This window comes from Geotrypetes seraphini, chromosome 19 (genome assembly GCF_902459505.1).
Source record: "Geotrypetes seraphini chromosome 19, aGeoSer1.1, whole genome shotgun sequence".
Lineage (NCBI taxonomy): Eukaryota > Metazoa > Chordata > Amphibia > Gymnophiona > Dermophiidae > Geotrypetes > Geotrypetes seraphini.
The window spans coordinates 14800161-14824292 of NC_047102.1; the positions used below are offsets into that span (position 1 = coordinate 14800161).

General features: G+C 40.3%; 1 protein-coding gene across 16 annotated transcripts in view; it reads left to right on the plus strand.

Annotated features, from left to right (window-relative positions):
- The window catches only part of PPFIBP2 (PPFIA binding protein 2), a 201343-nt gene that overhangs the window by 174388 nt on the left and 2823 nt on the right, over positions 1-24132 (plus strand). For 13 of the 16 annotated variants that reach the window (XM_033928355.1, XM_033928356.1, XM_033928358.1 and 10 more), the window contains 4 exons: positions 16631-16753; positions 17893-18018; positions 19052-19240; positions 21024-21620. In XM_033928355.1, the coding sequence (XP_033784246.1) occupies positions 16631-16753; positions 17893-18018; positions 19052-19240; positions 21024-21215 (630 nt within the window). In that variant the 3' untranslated portion in view covers positions 21216-21620. Of the gene's footprint in view, positions 1-16630; positions 16754-17892; positions 18019-19051; positions 19241-21023; positions 21621-24132 lie in introns of those variants that run through there. The other 3 variants (XR_004537596.1, XR_004537597.1, XM_033928361.1) reach the window with 2 other exon arrangements.

The window sequence follows — 24132 nt, forward strand, 5'->3', positions numbered from 1 at the left end:
ACCCCCCTTGTACCTTTTTATTCATACACCTCTTGTACCTTTTTAATCATACCCCCCTTGTACCTTTTTAATCATACCCCCCTTGTACCTTTTTAATCATACCCCCCTTGTACCTTTTTATTCATACACCTCTTGTACCTTTTTAATCATACCCCCCTTGTACCTTTTTTAATCATACCCCCTTGTACCTTTTTAATCATACCCCCCCTTGTACCTTTTTAATCATACCCCCTCTTGTACCTTTTTAATCATACCCCCCTTGTACCTTTTTAATCATACCCCCCTTGTACCTTTTTATTCATACACCCTCTTGTACCTTTTTAATCATACCCCCCTTGTACCTTTTTAATCATACCCCCTTGTACCTTTTTAATCATACCCCCCCTTGTACCTTTTTAATCATACCCCCCTTGTACCTTTTTATTCATACCCCTCTTGTACCTTTTTAATCATACCCCCCTTGTACCTTTTTAATCATACCCCCCTTGTACCTTTTTATTCATACACCCTCTTGTACCTTTTTAATCATACCCCCTTGTACCTTTTTAATCATACCCCCCTTGTACCTTTTTAATCATACACCCCTTGTACCTTTTTAATCATACCCCCTCTTGTACCTTTTTAATCATACCCCCCTTGTACCTTTTTAATCATACCCCTCTTGTACCTTTTTAATCATACCCCCCTTGTACCTTTTTAATCATACCCCCTTGTACCTTTTTAATTCATACCCCCTTGTACCTTTTTAATCATACCCCCCTTGTACCTTTTTAATCATACCCCCCTTGTACCTTTTTAATCATACCCCCCTTGTACCTTTTTAATTCATACCCCCCTTGTACCTTTTTAATCATACCCCCCTTGTACCTTTTTAATCATACCCCCTCTTGTACCTTTTTAATCATACACCCTCTTGTACCTTTTTAATCATACCCCCCTTGTACCTTTTTAATCATACACCCTCTTGTACCTTTTTAATCATACCCCCCTTGTACCTTTTTAATCATACCCCCCTTGTACCTTTTTAATCATACCCCCCTTGTACCTTTTTATTCATACCCCCTTGTACCTTTTTAATCATACCCCCCTTGTACCTTTTTAATCATACCCCCCTTGTACCTTTTTAATCATACCCCCCTTGTACCTTTTTAATCATACACCCTCTTGTACCTTTTTAATCATACCCCCTTGTACCTTTTTAATCATACCCCCCCTTGTACCTTTTTAATCATACCACCCCTTGTACCTTTTTAATCATACCCCCCTTGTACCTTTTTAATCATACCCCTCTTGTACCTTTTTAATCATACCCCCTTGTACCTTTTTAATCATACCCCCCCTTGTACCTTTTTAATCATACCCCCCTTGTACCTTTTTAATCATACCCCCTTGTACCTTTTTAATCATACCCCCCTTGTACCTTTTTAATCATACCCCCTTGTACCTTTTTAATCATACCCCCTTGTACCTTTTTAATCATACCCCCCTTGTACCTTTTTAATCATACCCCCTTGTACCTTTTTATCATACCACCTTGTACCTTTTTAATCATACCCCCTTGTACCTTTTTAATCATACCCCCCTTGTACCTTTTTAATCATACCCCCTTGTACCTTTTTATCATACCCCCCTTGTACCTTTTTAATTCATACCCCCCTTGTACCTTTTTAATCATACACCCCTTGTACCTTTTTAATCATACCCCCCTTGTACCTTTTTAATCATACCCCCCTTGTACCTTTTTAATTCATACCCCTCTTGTACCTTTTTAATCATACCCCCCTTGTACCTTTTTAATCATACCCCCCTTGTACCTTTTTAATCATACCCCCCTTGTACCTTTTTAATTCATACACCTCTTGTACCTTTTTAATCATACCCCCCTTGTACCTTTTAATCATACCCCCTTGTACCTTTTTATCATACACCTCTTGTACCTTTTTAATCATACCCCCTTGTACCTTTTTATTCATACCCCTCTTGTACCTTTTTAATCATACCCCCCTTGTACCTTTTTAATCATACCCCCCTTGTACCTTTTAATCATACCCCCTTGTACCTTTTTAATCATACCCCCCTTGTACCTTTTTAATCATACCCCCCTTGTACCTTTTTAATCATACCCCCCTTGTACCTTTTTAATCATACCCCTCTTGTACCTTTTTAATCATACCCCCTTGTACCTTTTAATCATACCCCCCTTGTACCTTTTAATCATACCCCCCTTGTACCTTTTTAATTCATACCCCCTTGTACCTTTTTAATCATACCCCCCCTTGTACCTTTTTATTCATACACCTCTTGTACCTTTTTAATCATACCCCCCTTGTACCTTTTTAATCATACCCCCTTGTACCTTTTTAATCATACCCCCTTGTACCTTTTTAATCATACCCCCCTTGTACCTTTTTAATCATACCCCCCTTGTACCTTTTTAATCATACCCCCCTTGTACCTTTTTAATCATACCCCCTTGTACCTTTTTAATCATACCCCCTTGTACCTTTTTAATCATACCCCCCTTGTACCTTTTTATTCATACCCCCTCTTGTACCTTTTTAATCATACCCCCCTTGTACCTTTTTAATCATACCCCCCTTGTACCTTTTTAATTCATACACCTCTTGTACCTTTTTAATCATACCCCCCTTGTACCTTTTTAATCATACACCTCTTGTACCTTTTTAATCATACCCCCCTTGTACCTTTTTAATCATACCCCCCTTGTACCTTTTTAATCATACCCCTCTTGTACCTTTTTAATCATACCCCCCTTGTACCTTTTTAATCATACCCCCTTGTACCTTTTTAATCATACCCCCCTTGTACCTTTTTAATCATACCCCCCTTGTACCTTTTTAATCATACCCCCCTTGTACCTTTTTAATCATACCCCCCCTTGTACCTTTTTAATTCATACACCTCTTGTACCTTTTTAATCATACCCCCCTTGTACCTTTTTAATCATACCCCCCTTGTACCTTTTTAATTCATACCACCTCTTGTACCTTTTTAATCATACCCCCCTTGTACCTTTTTAATCATACCCCCCTTGTACCTTTTTATTCATACACCTCTTGTACCTTTTTAATCATACCCCCCTTGTACCTTTTTAATTCATACACCTCTTGTACCTTTTTAATTCATACCCCCCTTGTACCTTTTTAATCATACCCCCCTTGTACCTTTTTATTCATACACCTCTTGTACCTTTTTAATCATACCCCCCTTGTACCTTTTTAATCATACCCCCCTTGTACCTTTTTAATCATACCCCCCTTGTACCTTTTTAATCATACCCCCCTTGTACCTTTTTAATCATACCCCCCTTGTACCTTTTTAATCATACCCCCCTTGTACCTTTTTAATCATACCCCCCTTGTACCTTTTTAATTCATACCCCCCTTGTACCTTTTTAATCATACCCCCCTTGTACCTTTTATCATACCCCCTTGTACCTTTTAATCATACCCCCCTTGTACCTTTTTAATCATACACCCCCTTGTACCTTTTTAATCATACCCCTCTTGTACCTTTTTAATCATACCCCCCTTGTACCTTTTTAATTCATACACCCCTTGTACCTTTTTAATCATACCCCCTTGTACCTTTTTATCATACCCCCTTGTACCTTTTTAATCATACCCCCCTTGTACCTTTTTAATCATACCCCCTCTTGTACCTTTTTAATCATACCCCCCTTGTACCTTTTTAATCATACCCCCCTTGTACCTTTTTAATCATACCCCCCTTGTACCTTTTTAATTCATACCCCTCTTGTACCTTTTTAATCATACCCCCCTTGTACCTTTTTATTCATACACCTCTTGTACCTTTTTAATCATACCCCCCCTTGTACCTTTTTAATCATACCCCCCTTGTACCTTTTTATTCATACACCTCTTGTACCTTTTTAATCATACCCCCCTTGTACCTTTTTAATCATACCCCCCTTGTACCTTTTTAATTCATACACCCTTGTACCTTTTTAATCATACCCCCCTTGTACCTTTTTAATTCATACCCCCTTGTACCTTTTTAATCATACCCCCCTTGTACCTTTTTAATCATACCCCCCTTGTACCTTTTTAATCATACCCCTCTTGTACCTTTTTAATCATACCCCCCTTGTACCTTTTTAATCATACCCCCCTTGTACCTTTTTAATCATACCCCCCTTGTACCTTTTTAATCATACCCCCCTTGTACCTTTTTAATCATACCCCCCTTGTACCTTTTTAATTCATACACCCTCTTGTACCTTTTTAATCATACCCCCCTTGTACCTTTTTAATCATACCCCCTTGTACCTTTTTAATCATACCCCCCTTGTACCTTTTTAATCATACCCCCCTTGTACCTTTTTAATCATACCCCCTTGTACCTTTTTAATCATACCCCCCTTGTACCTTTTTAATCATACCCCCCTTGTACCTTTTTATCATACACCCTCTTGTACCTTTTTAATCATACCCCCCTTGTACCTTTTTAATCATACCCCCTTGTACCTTTTTAATCATACCCCCTTGTACCTTTTTAATCATACCCCCCTTGTACCTTTTTAATCATACCCCCCTTGTACCTTTTTAATCATACCCCCCTTGTACCTTTTTAATCATACCCCCTTGTACCTTTTTAATCATACACCCCTTGTACCTTTTTAATCATACCCCCCTTGTACCTTTTTATCATACCCCCCTTGTACCTTTTTATTCATACCCCCTTGTACCTTTTTAATCATACCCCCTTGTACCTTTTTAATTCATACCCCCCTTGTACCTTTTTAATCATACCCCCCTTGTACCTTTTTATTCATACCCCCCTTGTACCTTTTTTAATCATACCCCCCTTGTACCTTTTTAATCATACCCCCCTTGTACCTTTTTATTCATACACCTCTTGTACCTTTTTAATCATACCCCCCTTGTACCTTTTTAATTCATACCCCTCTTGTACCTTTTTAATCATACCCCCCTTGTACCTTTTTATTCATAACCCTCTTGTACCTTTTTTAATCATACCCCCCTTGTACCTTTTTAATCATACACCCCTTGTACCTTTTTAATCATACCCCTCCTTGTACCTTTTTAATCATACCCCCCTTGTACCTTTTTAATCATACCCCCCTTGTACCTTTTTTAATCATACCCCCTTGTACCTTTTTAATCATACCCCCCTTGTACCTTTTTAATCATACCCCCCTTGTACCTTTTTTAATCATACCCCCTTGTACCTTTTTATCATACCCCCCTTGTACCTTTTTAATCATACCCCCCCTTGTACCTTTTTAATCATACCCCCTTGTACCTTTTTAATCATACCCCCCTTGTACCTTTTTAATCATACCCCCTTGTACCTTTTTAATCATACCCCCCTTGTACCTTTTTATCATACCCCCTTGTACCTTTTTAATCATACCCCCCTTGTACCTTTTTAATCATACCCCCCTTGTACCTTTTTATTCATACACCTCTTGTACCTTTTTAATCATACCCCCCTTGTACCTTTTTAATCATACCCCCCTTGTACCTTTTTAATCATACCCCCCTTGTACCTTTTTAATCATACCCCCCTTGTACCTTTTTAATCATACCCCCTTGTACCTTTTTAATCATACCCCCCTTGTACCTTTTTAATCATACCCCCCTTGTACCTTTTTAATCATACCCCCCTTGTACCTTTTTAATCATACACCCCTTGTACCTTTTTAATCATACCCCCCTTGTACCTTTTTAATCATACCCCCCTTGTACCTTTTTAATTCATACACCTCTTGTACCTTTTTAATCATACCCCCCTTGTACCTTTTTAATCATACCCCCCTTGTACCTTTTTAATCATACCCCCTTGTACCTTTTTAATCATACCCCCCTTGTACCTTTTTAATCATACCCCCCTTGTACCTTTTTAATTCATACACCTATTGTACCTTTTTAATAATAATAATAATAATAATAATAATAACTTTTTTTTTTATATACCGCAGCTATCTTGCGACTTCTAGGCGGTTTACAGTAAAAGAGAATGAATACAATAAAAGAAACATGTAAATACAATAAACAGAAGCTTTACTTACAATGAATTAAGGAGTTTAGCAGTGTACATCTCAATATAATAAAGAGAAACTTTACTTACAATGAATTAAAGAGTATAGCAGTATACATCTCGTACATGCAGTCTACATCTGATAATATTAATAATGTTAACAACAGTTTGTGTGTTGCAAGGCAGGAAGTGCCAAGCTGTTTGCGCAGAAGTAGAGATATTCCGTGACTTGAATAGAGTGTTCGTAGATAGTGATTAGGGGTTGTGGTTAACACTTTGCGAGTTTAGTTATGTGATGATGTTACGAGGTGGGTTGTTGTTCCGGTTATCCTACCCACTTATACCTTTTTATAATTCATACACCTCAGTTGACCTTTTTAATCATACCCCCCTTGTACCTTTTTAATCATACCCCCCTTGTACCTTTTTAATCATACCCCCCTTGTACCTTTTTAATCATACCCCCCTTGTACCTTTTTAATCATACCCCCCTTGTACCTTTTTAATTCATACCCCTCTTGTACCTTTTTAATCATACCCCCCTTGTACCTTTTTAATCATACCCCCCTTGTACCTTTTTAATCATACCCCCCTTGTACCTTTTTAATCATACCCCCCTTGTACCTTTTTAATCATACACTCCTTGTACCTTTTTAATCATACCCCCCTTGTACCTTTTTAATCATACCCCCTTGTACCTTTTTAATCATACCCCCCTTGTACCTTTTTAATCATACCCCCCTTGTACCTTTTTAATCATACCCCCCTTGTACCTTTTTAATCATACCCCCCTTGTACCTTTTTAATTCATACCCTCCTTGTACCTTTTTAATCATACCCCCCTTGTACCTTTTTAATCATACCCCCCTTGTACCTTTTTATTCATACACCTCTTGTACCTTTTTAATCATACCCCCCTTGTACCTTTTTAATCATACCCCCCTTGTACCTTTTTAATCATACCCCCCTTGTACCTTTTTAATCATACCCCCCTTGTACCTTTTTAATCATACCCCCCTTGTACCTTTTTAATTCATACCACCTCTTGTACCTTTTTAATCATACCCCCCTTGTACCTTTTTAATCATACCCCCCTTGTACCTTTTTATTCATACACCTCTTGTACCTTTTTAATCATACCCCCCTTGTACCTTTTTAATCATACCCCCCTTGTACCTTTTTAATCATACCCCCCTTGTACCTTTTTAATCATACCCCCTTGTACCTTTTATCATACCCCCCTTGTACCTTTTTAATCATACCCCCCTTGTACCTTTTTATCATACACCTCTTGTACCTTTTTAATCATACCCCCCTTGTACCTTTTTAATCATACCCCCTTGTACCTTTTTAATCATACACCTCCTTGTACCTTTTTAATCATACCCCCCTTGTACCTTTTTAATCATACCCCCCTTGTACCTTTTTAATCATACCCCCCTTGTACCTTTTTAATCATACCCCCCTTGTACCTTTTTATTCATACCCCCCTCTTGTACCTTTTTAATCATACCCCCCTTGTACCTTTTTAATCATACCCCCTTGTACCTTTTTAATCATACCCCCCTTGTACCTTTTTAATCATACCCCCCTTGTACCTTTTTAATCATACCCCCCTTGTACCTTTTTAATCATACCCCCCTTGTACCTTTTTTATTCATACCCCTCTTGTACCTTTTTAATCATACCCCCCTTGTACCTTTTTAATCATACCCCCCTTGTACCTTTTTAATCATACCCCCCTTGTACCTTTTTATTCATACACCTCTTGTACCTTTTTAATCATACCCCCCTTGTACCTTTTTATTCATACACCTCTTGTACCTTTTTAATCATACCCCCCCTTGTACCTTTTTAATCATACCCCCCTTGTACCTTTTTAATCATACCCCCCTTGTACCTTTTTAATCATACCCCCCTTGTACCTTTTTAATCATACCCCCCTTGTACCTTTTTAATCATACCCCCCTTGTACCTTTTTATTCATACACCTCTTGTACCTTTTTAATCATACCCCCCTTGTACCTTTTTAATCATACCCCCCTTGTACCTTTTTATTCATACACCTCTTGTACCTTTTTAATCATACCCCCCTTGTACCTTTTTAATCATACCCCCCTTGTACCTTTTTATTCATACACCTCTTGTACCTTTTTAATCATACCCCTCCTTGTACCTTTTTAATCATACACCCTCTTGTACCTTTTTAATCATACCCCCCCTTGTACCTTTTTAATTCATACCCCTCTTGTACCTTTTTAATCATACCCCCCTTGTACCTTTTTAATCATACCCCCTTGTACCTTTTTAATCATACCCCCCTTGTACCTTTTTAATCATACCCCCCTTGTACCTTTTTAATCATACCCCCCTTGTACCTTTTTAATCATACCCCCCTTGTACCTTTTTATTCATACACCCCTTGTACCTTTTTAATCATACCCCCCTTGTACCTTTTTATTCATACACCTCTTGTACCTTTTTAATCATACCCCCCCTTGTACCTTTTTAATCATACCCCCCTTGTACCTTTTTATTCATACCACCTCTTGTACCTTTTTAATCATACCCCCCTTGTACCTTTTTATTCATACACCTCTTGTACCTTTTTAATCATACCCCCCCTTGTACCTTTTTAATCATACCCCCCTTGTACCTTTTTATTCATACCACCTCTTGTACCTTTTTAATCATACCCCCCTTGTACCTTTTTAATCATACCCCCTTGTACCTTTTTAATCATACCCCCCCTTGTACCTTTTTAATCATACCCCCCTTGTACCTTTTTAATCATACCCCCCTTGTACCTTTTTAATCATACCCCCCTTGTACCTTTTTAATTCATACCCCTCTTGTACCTTTTTAATCATACCCCCCCTTGTACCTTTTTAATCATACACCCCTTGTACCTTTTTAATCATACCACCTCTTGTACCTTTTAATAATAATAACTTTTTTTTTATATACCGCCAGCTATCTTGCGACTTCTAGGCGGTTTACAGTAAAAGAGAATGTAAATACAATAAAAGAACATGTAAATACAATAAACAGAAGCTTTACTTACAATGAATTAAGGAGTTTAGCAGTGTACATCTCAATATAATAAAGAGAAACTTTACTTACAATGAATTAAAGAGTATAGCAGTATACATCTCGTACCATGCAGTCTACATCTGATAATATTAATAATGTTAACAACAGTTTGTGTGTTGCAAGGCCAGGAAGTGCCAAGCTGTTTGCGCAGAAGTAGAGATATTCGTGACTTGAATAGAGTGTTCGTAGATAGTGATTAGGGTTGTGGTTAACACTTTGCGAGTTTAGTTATGTGATGATGTTACGAGGTGGGTTGTTGTTCCGGTTCGTTGCCTAGGTGTTTCACGAATAGGTAAGTTTTTAGGTGTTTCCTGAATTCTTCATAATTGTTTGTGTGTGCAATGAGTTATTCATACCCCTCTTGTACCTTTTTAATCATACCCCCCTTGTACCTTTTTAATCATACCCCCCTTGTACCTTTTTAATTCATACACCTCTTGTACCTTTTTAATCATACCCCCCTTGTACCTTTTTAATCATACCCCTCTTGTACCTTTTTAATCATACCCCCCTTGTACCTTTTTATTCATACCCCTCTTGTACCTTTTTAATCATACCCCCCTTGTACCTTTTTAATCATACCCCCCCTTGTACCTTTTTATTCATACACCTCTTGTACCTTTTTAATCATACCCCCTTGTACCTTTTTAATCATACCCCCCTTGTACCTTTTTATTCATACACCTCTTGTACCTTTTTAATCATACCCCCTTGTACCTTTTTAATCATACCCCCCTTTTACCTTTTTAATCATACCCCCTTGTACCTTTTTAATCATACCCCCCTTGTACCTTTTTAATCATACACCCCCTTGTACCTTTTTAATCATACCCCCTTGTACCTTTTTAATCATACCCCCCTTGTACCTTTTTAATCATACCCCCCTTGTACCTTTTTAATCATACCCCCCTTGTACCTTTTTAATCATACCCCCCTTGTACCTTTTTATTCATACACCTCTTGTACCTTTTTAATCATACCCCCCTTGTACCTTTTTAATTCATACCCCTCTTGTACCTTTTTAATCATACCCCCTTGTACCTTTTTAATCATACCCCCCTTGTACCTTTTTATTCATACACCCCTTGTACCTTTTTAATCATACCCCCCTTGTACCTTTTTAATCATACCCCCCTTGTACCTTTTTAATCATACCCCCCTTGTACCTTTTTAATCATACCACCTCTTGTACCTTTTTAATCATACCCCCCTTGTACCTTTTTAATCATACCCCCCTTGTACCTTTTTATTCATACACCTCTTGTACCTTTTTAATCATACCCCCCTTGTACCTTTTTAATCATACCCCCCTTGTACCTTTTTAATCATACCCCCCTTGTACCTTTTTAATCATACCCCCCTTGTACCTTTTTAATTCATACCCCCCTTGTACCTTTTTAATCATACCCCCCTTGTACCTTTTTAATCATACCCCCCTTGTACCTTTTTATTCATACACCTCTTGTACCTTTTTAATCATACCCCCCTTGTACCTTTTTATTCATACACCTCTTGTACCTTTTTAATCATACCCCCTTGTACCTTTTTAATCATACCCCCCTTGTACCTTTTTAATTCATACCCCTCTTGTACCTTTTTAATCATACCCCCCTTGTACCTTTTTAATCATACCCCCTTGTACCTTTTTAATCATACCCCCCTTGTACCTTTTTAATCATACCCCCCTTGTACCTTTTTATTCATACACCTCTTGTACCTTTTTAATCATACCCCCCTTGTACCTTTTTATTCATACCCCCTTGTACCTTTTTAATCATACCCCCCTTGTACCTTTTTAATCATACCCCCTTGTACCTTTTTATTCATACACCTCTTGTACCTTTTTAATCATACCCCCCCTTGTACCTTTTTAATCATACCCCCCTTGTACCTTTTTATTCATACACCTCTTGTACCTTTTTAATCATACCCCCCTTGTACCTTTTTAATCATACCCCCCTTGTACCTTTTTAATCATACACCTCTTGTACCTTTTTATTCATACCCACCTTGTACCTTTTTATTCATATACCTCTTGTACCTTTTTAATCATACCCCCCCTTGTACCTTTTTAATCATACACCCCTTGTACCTTTTTATTCATACACCTCTTGTACCTTTTTAATCATACCCCCCTTGTACCTTTTTAATCATACCCCCCTTGTACCTTTTTAATCATACCCCCCTTTGTACCTTTTTAATCATACCCCTCTTGTACCTTTTTAATCATACCCCCCCTTGTACCTTTTTATTCATACACCTCTTGTACCTTTTTAATCATACCCCCCTTGTACCTTTTTATTCATACACCTCTTGTACCTTTTTATTCATACACCTCTTGTACCTTTTTAATCATACCCCCCTTGTACCTTTTTAATCATACCCCCCTTGTACCTTTTTATTCATACACCTCTTGTACCTTTTTAATCATACCCCCCTTGTACCTTTTTAATCATACCCCCCTTGTACCTTTTTATTCATACACCTCTTGTACCTTTTTAATCATACCCCTCTTGTACCTTTTTAATCATACCCCTCTTGTACCTTTTTAATCATACCCCCTTGTACCTTTTTAATCATACCCCCCTTGTACCTTTTTAATCATACCCCCCTTGTACCTTTTTAATCATACCCCCCTTGTACCTTTTTAATCATACCCCCCTTGTACCTTTTTATTCATACACCCTTGTACCTTTTTATCATACCCCCCTTGTACCTTTTTAATCATACCCCCCTTGTACCTTTTTAATCATACCCCCCTTGTACCTTTTTAATCATACCCCCCTTGTACCTTTTTAATTCATACACCCCTTGTACCTTTTTAATCATACCCCCCTTGTACCTTTTTAATTCATACCCCCTTGTACCTTTTTAATCATACCCCCCCTTGTACCTTTTTATTCATACACCTCTTGTATCTTTTTAATCATACCCCCCCTTGTACCTTTTTATTCATACACCTCTTGTACCTTTTTAATCATGCCCCCCCTTGTACCTTTTTATTCATACACCCCTTGCATCTTTTTAATCATTCCCCCCCTTGTACCTTTTTAATCTTACCCCCCTTGTACCTTTTTATTCATACACCTCTTGTACCTTTTTAATTATACCCCCCCTTGTACCTTTTTATTCATACACCTCTTGTACCTTTTTTAATCACACACCTCTTGTACCTTTTTAATCATACCCCCCCTTGTACCTTTTTATTCATACACCTCTTGTACCTTTTTATTCATACACCTCTTGTACCTTTTTATTCATACCCCCCCTTTTACCTTTTTAATCATACCCCGCCTTGTACCTTTTTTTTTTTTTAACCCGTACCTTTCATAATTCTTTTCTCCCTCCTTTGACGGCTCCTTACTATTTTCAAGCATTAGGCCTACAAGTCAGGAGCGTGGCAGTCAGGCCCAAGCTTTACACGCTTCCTGCTTGGGCTCGTGCCGCTTTCCAAATGGCTGCCAGCAGTTCTCTCTAGTCTCACGAGAGCTGCAGTTAGCCTTTCAGAATGTGGCGTGGGCCCAAGCGGGAGCGTTTATAGCTTGGGCCTGAGTCATGCACCTAGTGCCCAGAAATAATACAGAGCCGTATTCTGGACCATCAGTCTTGGAAAAAGGTAGTTTGACGACGACATCGGGGTGTGTGTGGTTGTTTTACAAAAAAAGAAGTGCAGCTGTGGCGCTGGTGTTTTGTAATTGTACGGGGGGGGTGGGTTTGATGTTGTACAGTGGGTCGTCAGGCAGTTAACAAGGTGCGCAGTGGGGGGGTGTTGCAGCTGTGTGTTGGATTCAAATTTTGTACCTTCGCTTCATAGGATGCACTGAGATTTCTACCCACTTTTGGGTGGGAATAAAAGTGCATCTTATGGAGTGAAAAATATGGTATATGTTCTTAATAAATTGGTAGTGCTTAAGGCTAATGTGTGGTGTCCCTTCCCCACTCTTTTTGCCCTGCATTGCCAGATGTGGGGTTGTGCTTTCTTTTATGTTGTAGAATACTTAATAGTAACATGCCAAAGAATTTCTTTATAGAAAGGGGAAAGAAATTGGGACTTGTATACTCTATTTTTTGTAGTTATACAACCACACTCAAGGTTGTTTACATCCAGGTACTTCAAATATTTTCCCTATCTGCTCTGGTAGGCTCACCATCTATCAAATGTACCTGGGGCAGTGGAGGATTAAGTGACTGGCCCAAGGTCACAAGGAATAGTGTGGGGTTTGAACCCACAACCTCAGGCTGCTGAGGCTGTAGCGCTAACCACAACGCCACACTCTCCTCTGACGAAATAATATTGGAAGCACAAAAATGCTCTCCAGTGGTGTTGGCTCCTCATGGTAAAAGGGGAAGGCGAGGACCTGGGGGCCCACCTAGGGCTGGATGGACACTGAGGCCCAAATTCTTTCTATAGCGTCATAAGTCACACATAGTCAATTTGTGCGTGAAACGTAACATCTAATAAATTGATGCTAATTAGAAGTTATATGCACAACTATGTAGGCGCATTCTCTAAAATGGTGTTTGTCAAGGGGGCATGGCCTGGGGCCTTTGTAAAAGTATCTGAGCAATATTCCACCTTATCTGAAGAGAAGAAAATCTGGCGAATTTTGATTTGTTTTCACTTGGTTGCTGCTTTGGAGCCCTGGAGTACTGTCACAACCATGAAATTTCCTGAAATGTGCTGTGTACTGTGCTTGGGTTCCAACTGCCGAAATCTCCGTCAAAACCTACTCCAACCCATCTACACCCTCCCAGCCATTGAAGCCCTCCCCTGCCCATCCTCCACCAAACGGCTATATACAGACCGTGCAAGTCTGCCCAGTAACTGGCCTAGTTCAATATTTAATATTATTTTCTGATTCTAAATCCTCCGTGTTCATCCCACACTTCTTTGAACTCAGTCACAGATTTACTCTCCACCACCTCTCTCGGGAGTGCATTCCAGGCATCCACCACCCTCTCCGTAAAGTAGAATTTCCTAACATTGCCCCTGAATCTACCACCCTCAACCTCAAATTATGTCCTCTGGTTTTACCATTTTCCTTTCTCTGGAAAAGATTTTGTTCTACGTTAATACCCTTTAAGTATTTGAACGTCTGAATCATATCTCCCCTGTCTCTCCTTTCCTCTAGGGTATACATATTCAGGGCTTCCAGTCTCTCCTCATACGTCTTCTGGCGCAAGCCTCCTATCATTTTCATCGCCCTCCTCTAGACCTCTGCACTATCATAATATCTCTATCTCTATCATACAATCATCATCAATGGTATTAGCCTCCTTTACACAAATATTTAGGGGTTTTACTAGATTCTTGTCTGCTGTTCAGGGGGTATTTTTAAAATTGCGTCTGCTGAGCAGTTTGCGCCCATATTTGTCTGCCTCTATGCTTAGGACGGTCTTGCAGAGTGTGGTATTATCATGGTTAGACTACTGCAATTTGGTGCTTCTGGGTTTGCCTGCATCGGCACCGAGTGCGCTGCAGGTAGCCCAGAATGCAATTGTTCGAACTCTGTTTCGATAAAGAAAGAGTGATCACGTGACAGAATGCTATATATGTTTGCATTTGGTAAAATTAGAATTTATAAATTACTGGTCATGGTGCATCTTTGTCTACACAGTAAGGCACCGAAACATTTGGTGGATAGCATTCGGCCATACGAACCACAGCGCATGTTACGCTCGGTGACTCTCGATGACCTATGTATTCCGACAGTGAAACAGCTAGCCGTGTCTAGAGCTAGCTTGTTTTTGTGTGTGTGGGACCTCAGGAGTAGAATAAGCTTCCGGGATATTTACGACAGCAAACATGTTTGAGTAGGTTTAAGAAAATGTTGAAGAAACGCCTCTTCTGCAAGATGAAATATGGCATTTAATTTATATTTTTTTTTATTCGAGGCACAGGTAGCCTCTTTGTAATTTTAGGAGGCTTTACATTATCATTATTATGTTTTATTCATGTTTGATTTGTTGTAATGTATATGATTCTGTACTCTATTGAGAAAGGCGGGGTATACAACCACAGTCAGAAACCCTTCCCGTACAAAATGCACTTTTTGTTGTTTTTTTTACAGAAATTTATGACATGTCCTTTTTATTTTGGCATGCACATGATTTAGCTGCAGTCAGACCAGTGTGTACTGAAGGCTACAGGTTAGTAGCACACCAAAAAAAGAGAAAAGAAAGAGATTTTTAGGACCCACATTCTTAAAACACCCTCCACAATTAATGCAATCATCCTAAAGTCATTTCTAAGGCACCGCGCACATTGTGTTGCTTTGGCAGCTCTGAATTAAAAAGTTCCTAGTTAACAGGAGAAAGTCTTCCAGCTTACAAAAGAGCTCATAGTCTGCAGGCAGCTTCCGGATTACATGTACACCGCCAACACTTAACATTTCAGGGATTTAAGGCTTTTTAAGAACAAAAACATGCAGGGTCTAAACCAGTTATAGAGAGAAAAATAAGATTAATGCAAACATTTGCCCCCCTCCAATGATCCAAACCATTAAATAGCAAAAAAAAAACAATGCGACAATGCAGTGTACCAGATTATAGAAAACCTGTACCTAGTTTGTAAATTGTACGTTTCAAAATAGTCTTTTCGTTACACAAATACAAAATCACAAGTTTGACAATTAAATGACAGATTTAAAGTAGTTTTCATCTTGGAACACCAATTACGAACTCTCTTCAGGCTGCTACAATAGTGTCTCTGTGGGCTGGGTTGTCGGTGTTAAAATCTTCAGAGTCCTGTGAGGAGGCAAACATTAGTCCGCAGAGTTCACAGAGCATAAACTCGAGAGGTTAACCAGCCTTAATCTGCTTTCACGGACCCTGGCAATTAGGGATCTCAATATCCATAGGATATTAAACACAACAGTCGCTTCTCTTTTTACGACTTCCAAACTTTTAAAGAATTCAATCCATGTGATGTATTTAGTTAACACACAAGAAATACTACTCAGTGGTCGGCAAACTGCGGCTCTCTTTAGCCACTCGAGTGCGGCTCGTCTAAAGCAGGGGTTCCCAACCTGCTTCCCTTCTCACTGCCCTCCCCTAAGCCACCGCCATCAGGGAATAGGCCGCCACTAAGTTCTGAGCTCTCCCTGTTTCCCTTCCCCGCAGGGCCGACCAACTCTCGCCACCCAACATCAATTCTGACGTCGGAGAAGACGTTCTGGGCCAGCCAAATAAAAAAAGAGCTGCGAAACCATAAACCCCTCCCTCCAATATCCCTGTACCCCCTCCAAATCCCCCAACATTCCTGGATACCCCTGACACCCCCCGTACCTTCAGATGACAAATCGGCAGGAGGGAAGCCCACTCCCTCTTGCTTATAGGGCCGCATGTTCAGAATGACGGGCCTCCCACCTCTCCTCCTAATGTATCTTTGGATGCAGTAGGAGGAGCCTATGGCCCTGCTTGGCTCATAATTGAAAATGCCTCTCTAATTGTTTAGGAAACACAGCAATGAGTAAGCTTTCTTCTTTTGCAGAATGATCTTCTCTTTTTGAAAGTCACAAGCCAGCTGCATCATCTCAGTATTAAATGTGCGATCCACGTGTTACATGCAAACAAATTCAACCCCCATTGCCTGCGTCGACGGCCGGTGGATGAGGTGAGACCGAGGGATGTTTTTACTTGCCAGCGGGTGCTTCTGTGAAAACACTTGTGTGCTGTCAAATTTTGTCCTCCATCTGCAAAGGGTAAAATATTAAGGGAAATCTTAATCTGAAAACAACTTGGCTAATAATGATTTATGAACTCTTCTTCCAGGATTTTGTCTAGACACTTTTTAAATCCTGCATGGATTTTAGGGGAGGGGGCGGGGGTTAACAGGACAGCTGCCCTGGTCCCCACATCGCCAGGGGACTCAATGGTCTGGTATATCTTCCCCTTCTCCCCACCAGGTCAGATATCTCCTTTCCTGCTCCTCACCTTCCCATTCTGCCTTAAAGAGTGTTTCATTTCCCAGAGGCAGTTGGAGAATACCAAGCATGATCCCACACCTGATAGGCAGCACCCGCCGGCACCACGGCTGCCCCTCTCTCCTGCCTTCGATTCACTACAAAACCGTATTCGCGGTTTTTCCAAATTCAGGAACCCCCGCAAATTGGGGAAGGAGTACTGTACTGCTTTAGCTAACAAGTAGTACAAAGTGGTATGAAATACATGGAGGAAAAATAACTCCAAATAAGTACAGGAAAGAAGACAACATACACTCACAACAAAGAATTCATAACGAATTACAGGGAGGTAAACATCCTAGCACCAGATCCAATCTAGTTGCCAAAGACTTGTAAAAAAAGAAAAAAAAAAAAGGGGGGGGAATTGGGACTTGTATACTGTCTTCTTGTAGTTTTTAATGTTGTAATTGTTCATAGTCATGCTCTTTTTTTTTTTTTTTTTTACTGTAGATAAGAAATTGGTGAGAACAGCAAGTTAATTAGAACTAACTTTGAGCCAAATGCTCCCTCTAAGGATTGGCTGGGTGCGTGCAAATTATTTTCTCACGTGAGCGCCAAAGTCTAAAAACCATAAATTTTCCAGATTTGCAAGCATTTTTGCCAGAGAACTGGTGAAATCTGTGAGCGACACTCCTGCCCAGCTTAGAGGGAACATAGGTTACTGGTCTCACTAATATGCATACGTTGATAAATGCCTCGTACTAATAATTCTCTAAGTTGCTAGTTCTTTTCGTCTTTCTATACTGTTGACTGAGATTGAACTAATGCGATTGCTCTGCTTCTTTACCAGAATAATATTTCGCTTTCTGAAGTCGTGCAGTGGTCCAATCACAGAGTGATGGAGTGGCTGAGATCGGTAGACTTGGCGGAGTATGCGCCCAATCTCCGAGGCAGCGGTGTTCACGGTGCTCTTATTGTGAGAACTGTTTTATTTATTAAAGCGGTTTAGCCTGCTGCTTCTAGTCAACGTGGGTAAAACTAACATAACGTAACCCCCCCCATAAAACAATTACAATATCAAATAAAATATCAATCCAAAACATTACGAGCACTAACCCCCTAATTGAATAAAATTGGAGTGCACAACTTTATGCACGGAAAGTTCCTTGCACGATGTATAGAATAAGGGCGGTTGTGCATGTAAATTGGAGCTAACACCAAGTATTGGCCGCAATTGACCTTATTTGGTGCTAATTAGCACCAATTAGTCGCTATTATTTAAATTGCGTGCTCAAGTTCCAGGGCGCACGAGGCCAGATTCTGAAAACGGCGCCGTAATTGGCAGCCGCCTATCAAACGCCACCAATTGCGAGTCAATCATGCTGCAGCACCGTTTGCAGAATCACAACTAATGTCAAAGGTAGGCGCTGGAAATGTAGGCCGTGTTGTGGGCCTCCATTTCCAGTGCCTACCTATGATGAGAATTGCGTCTATGGGGACGCCTAACGGTTCCTAAGGTTATTTTTCAGCGTAAACCATGCCTACTTTTAACCTTATATGCTGTTAGGTGTCGCTAGAGGCGTTATTATGGCATCCTTTTTTGCAGGCGCCTCTGGGTGCCTAAGTTTTTTTAAAGATGGTCAACTACTGTACCGATTAACGCCAATTAAAATGATTAAATTAGGCAGCAGTAGGGCTCCTACCGTCGCCTAACTTAAGGTGTAGTTTAGAGAATTTGATCCAAAATATCCAGCTTAAGCCTCTGTAGAAGATAATGTGATTTGTATTTGACGCAAGTGTGTGCTGGGGTCAAATCTGTTTTTTATGCCTTGTGCCAGATCAAGACATTGGGATGCTTTTCTGATCTTATTACATGCTCTGGTAATAAATCAGCTGGATGACTGTAACCGTTCTTTATTTAATGCTATTTGGTGCTCTCTTCTCAGTTGATCGCAGCTTTGCTCAAAAGACCACTCTCAGATGTTCCTAATTAATGCATTTTGTAACAGATCCTCGAACCTCGTTTTAATTCCGATACGCTGGCTATGCTTCTTAACATTCCGCCGCAAAAGACGCTCCTGCGACGCCACCTGTCGACGAATTTCATCATGTTGATTGGTCGTGAACTTCAACGAGAAAAAAGAGAAAGCATGGACGGTGCATCTTACATGCCCCTCACCACCACTGCCAAAGTCCGGGTGAGCTATCATCAGATGTTGGGTCTCTTCTAGGGGTCTTGCTTTGTGTTTTTAGAAGATACTTTTAGAACGGGGCACCTGGGCAGGGAAGATACAGATGTTGCATCAATTTTATAAAAGTTTAGAAATCCAAAAACTTCAACAAGAAAAAGAAAAATGCAAACTGCCCGAGTAAAATTCTCCTTTAAAAGGGGACAGTAGTGCCAAATGAGATGTATATAACAATAGTCGAGTATAATAGCGTTTGAAGGGAAGACCATAGTAGACACCCCTATTCTTTGTAAGGGCATCTTGGTCGCCTTTTATAAAATTGGCTTTGTGGACTTTTCTCAGACTTTTCTCTCTTATTTCTGAGCATCCATATCCTGGGTACATTTATAAGCAAAAAATAACAGTATACAAGCAGAATATCAAAAAAATCATATAGCCACCAAAAGATATTCTTAAAGTAAATCCCGTTATCAGAGACTAAATAGAGCAGGTACCAAGATAGTAACGGAGAAAAAGCCCTCAGTGTTTCCTGAGAACAAACTCAGGAAACTACTATGACAAGTACAAAGTTTCCTCGGTCAGAGGAAAACTCCGTTAAAGTTCAATCAATAATATTCCACCAAAATAAATATTTTCAAAAATTATAGGAAACCCGCATTTACCTTAATAATATCCTCTGGTACGGGAAAGGTCACCGCAGCGCAGTCGAGTACACCCTCCCAGGGCAGTTTTTTTTCAATTTAGCATAGCATGGGAGATCTTTCCATTGTTTGGGTGGGTGGGGAAATGAATGGTTATGAACACGAGAAAGATGAATGTGCTTTTATTGTATTACTATTAAGTTGCATTGGTTGTATTGCACTGTTGTAGTTTTGAAAATTAATATAGAATTAAAAAAGAAAATCTCATGCTTTATTTACATTCCCATCAGCTAAGGGATCAAAAAGTCAGAAATATCATGGGCATACTCTCTCCTATCAAGCAGCCTATTATGATAAAGATTTTAGATTATTGCTACTTAGATCTACAGATCCTCAGTTTAGCAGATTCCAAAACTCCTTTAAAAGCTTTCTTTTTGTATCAGTCTGATTGTGTGTTTGCCTTAACTTTTTTTTAAAAATGTAAATTGCTTAGAAATTTTTATAAGCGTATTATCAAATTAAAAAAAAACAAAATATACAGTTCCATTCCCCACTTGTTTTCTTGCTTTGGTTTGTCTGACACGAGGTTGTCGGTTCATAGACATAATCGCGGAAGACAAAGGCGCGCGCCGAAGAAAATTACTGTTTTTAGGGGCTCCGACGGGGGGTTTTGTTGGGGAGCCCCCCACTTTACTTAATACAGATCGCGGCGGCGTTGTCGGGGGTTTGGGGGGTTGTAACCCCCCACATTTTACTGGAAACTTAACTTTTTCCCTAAAAACAGGGGAAAAGTGAAGTTTTCAGTAAAATGTGGGGGGTTACAACCCCCCAAACCCCCCACAACACCTCCACAACGCGGTGCGATCTGTATTAAGTAAAGTGGGGGGTTCCCCCCCACGCCCCCCCGTTGGAGCCCCTAAAAACAGTAATTTTCTTCGGCGCACGCCTCCACGCTGCGCTCAATTGTCTGCACGCGCCTTTGTCCCGGCGCGCTTTTGACCTGACACCGAGGTCGTCTTACCTTATTATTTGCATTTTTTTTTTCTTACTGGCTCAGCAGTCTTTAAGGTTTAATAAGAGAAATTTTGGAACAGACATTAATCCTTCATGGATGGGGAGCTAAAACAGCTAAATTTCTTCATATGTTGCAGCCAAAGAAACTTGGATTCTCACATTTCGGACACCTCAGGAAAAAGAAATTTGACGATTCTACAGACTATGTTTGCCCCGTGGATGCAAATCAGAATGCCACAAATGGCGCCCAGAGGATGAAAGGACTGAGCCCCGTTTCTGACAGGGAACTGGATAAACTGGAGCAGGTGGGACAGAAGCATCTCATCTAGCATCCTCATCTTCATCGCCATGCATACCAAAGCTTACCAGTACCAGTGTGATACCATGTAACACAAACTGCCTGCCCGTATCTGCATGAACTTGGTGAGCATGCTCAACCGTGGACCCTCCGCTTCAGAGAGTATTCATATTTAGATATGGAGAATTATGTTTTTATGGGCCAGGTTGCTGATACTATGCCTCTCTATGAGGAGCGCGCAGCCTGGATGATGTTTGAACTCATTTTCACTCTTCCTCACTTCAGAAGGAGGGGAATATCAAATCTCTTCTATTTTTTACTTAACATGGAGATTGCTCTGATTTAAAAAGATTCTTTCATGATTTATTACACTTGTATTTAAATAGAACCATTTTAAACAACTGAATAAAAAACTTTCTTTGCATTAATTTGTACAGACATAAAACTGTATAATTGTATTTTATTCTCATTAAAGTTTAACTGCATTTTATGAGATCAGCATTCAAACTGCAGTTATACATTTTGCAGTGTGCTAAGCTTTTAATGCCTTTAAAATAAAATATCCAGGAGCCTTACGGAGAGGTCCCTTAAACAGGCACTAAAAGGAAATTCAGTATAGAATGCTCAAAAATTGGTGCCCGATTAATATTCTATAAAAGACATCTGGGATCAGCGCCCTTTCCAAAATAGTACATAGCTCCGGGTTTCATGCTCAGTTTTGAGGACAAGGAATTACACACTCACTAAAAAAAAAGGACACATATACACTTCTCCCTCTGTATCCAAGGGGGTTAGGTGCAGAGCCGGACCGTGAAGTGTGAAAAACCGTGAATAACTTCTCGGCCGGCTCTGACCCACCCCACGCCTCCCTCCCGTGCGTTAAATACAAACTCTCACTCAAACAAACCATCCCGGGCCTTACCTGGTGGTCTAGCGGGTTTTCGGGGCAGGAGCGATCTTCCTACGCTCCTGCCCCGTGCAGATCACTCATAGGAAATGGCTGCGGGGAGTTCCCGTCGAGGTCTCGAGAGACTACGGGAGCTCATGGCAGCCATTTCCTATGAGTGATCTGCACAGGGCAGGAGCGTAGGAAGATCGATCCTGCCCCGTAAACCCGCTAGACCACCAGATAAGGCTTAAAAATAGCCCAAAAAAATTAAACTTGGCCCCCCACCAAAAAAAAAAAAAAAAAATTGCGCATAACTGAATCCACGGATGCTGAAACCACGGATTCAGAGGGAGAAGTGTAATCACTCCTACTAACAGCTATGTCCCAAATGGAAACACAGGGGACCTCAAAGACATTGCAAGGCCGCACACCCCACCCATACACACATGGGCTCACACATAAACATCCCGAGCACTCAAAGTCAGAAAAAAAAAATAAAGAAAAGTGGAGAAAAAGCCTCAGTTCAGCTTCATTTGGCAAAAAAACTCCACTTTCTAGAAAACACTCAAAGGTTGAAGATACTTGCACACATGTGGTGGTAATTCTAGGTGGAAAAGCCAGCACTGTAGCAGTCCTCAGAGGAACCACCCACATATAAAGGCATGCCAAAATCAAAAAAACTAATTGGGTGACCAAGATCTGTACAATAACAAAGTCACCAACAACTTAAAAAAAATAAAAAAAATCCAAAAGCTGAAAAAGACAGACCATTTTGGCAGCTAAGTTTCTCTGAGTAGTTCACAGAGCACTTCACTCGGTACTCCACCCTCCAGACATCGTAGCCAGTAAACCCAGTTGAAATCAGGCATAAATCCCAGCACACTGCATGTATTTTAAGGGAACGCCCATGCCCCGCCCATGATCACGCCCCCTTTGCAATCTGCTCAGGAACATTTACACACTATTCCATAAATGGGCATGCAAGTGTGCTTTATAGTTCATTTGCATCCCGCCTTTGCCAAAGCAGAAATGCATGCAAAATCATCATCATGACAACACACCTAACAAAAACAATCACAAACAATAAAATAGCTAATTAAGCGCCCAGTGCTCCTTCTCACAACATAAGATGCAGAATTCAGGTTCCATACTTCATTTTACAAAAAAGGTGGGTTTTCAGTAATTTTTTTTTTTAATTCTGCAAATTCATTCTGCTTTCGTGCGCTGCTGCCATTTTTGCCCTAACTTGGCACCTTGCATCTGCTTTTTTGTGCTAAAACTTCAGCGTGAAAGTAGCGGCTGCTGTTCGCTGTTTCTGCGCAGAATATTAGCCCAAGTCCGCATTTATGTGCCTAACTTTAGGTGGACGCAGTTACACCATCAGCTCTCCAGTGCATGCCCCTTGCACTTGTGTGCTGTGGATTTTGTGCACACATTTTATAGAAACCCGAGATCAGTTGCATGTGTAGGTGCTAATTGGTGCCAAGTAATACTACTTAGTGGTCCATATTGTTAGCTAGCACTCACTGGGTAATCACCATACAATACAATACATAACAATACAAAGTAACAAATCACCAAACCCTGATTAGCAAATAATTATATACGAGGGTTGTTAAAAAAAAGTATCAGACCTTAATTTTTTTTGCGTAAACAAATAAAGCTAGGGAGGCGTGGTTTGGTGCACGTATGTAGGCGACCCTAATGCGCGTGCTTGAATTTTTTTTCCCACCTACGGAAGCTGTCAGTCACTGGCAGACCGCCGATGAGTGAGGAAGTGTTAAGCGAGCGCCGTCCGATTTTCATTTTTGACAAAATGACAGAGAGAGCGGAACGCTGCTGCATTAAATTTTGGGTAAAGCTTGGCGATTCCCACGTGGAAACGATCCGCAAGATTCAACAGGCTTTCGGGGACCACACAGATAAAGGAGTGCTGCAAATTTGAAAATAGGGTGTGGCCAGGGGAGGGGCATGGGCGGATCTTAGGTGTCAAAATTTATGCGCTCTTTGATAGAGTAAAGCCCGATGTGCGCACAAGATAGGAGCAGATATTTAGGCT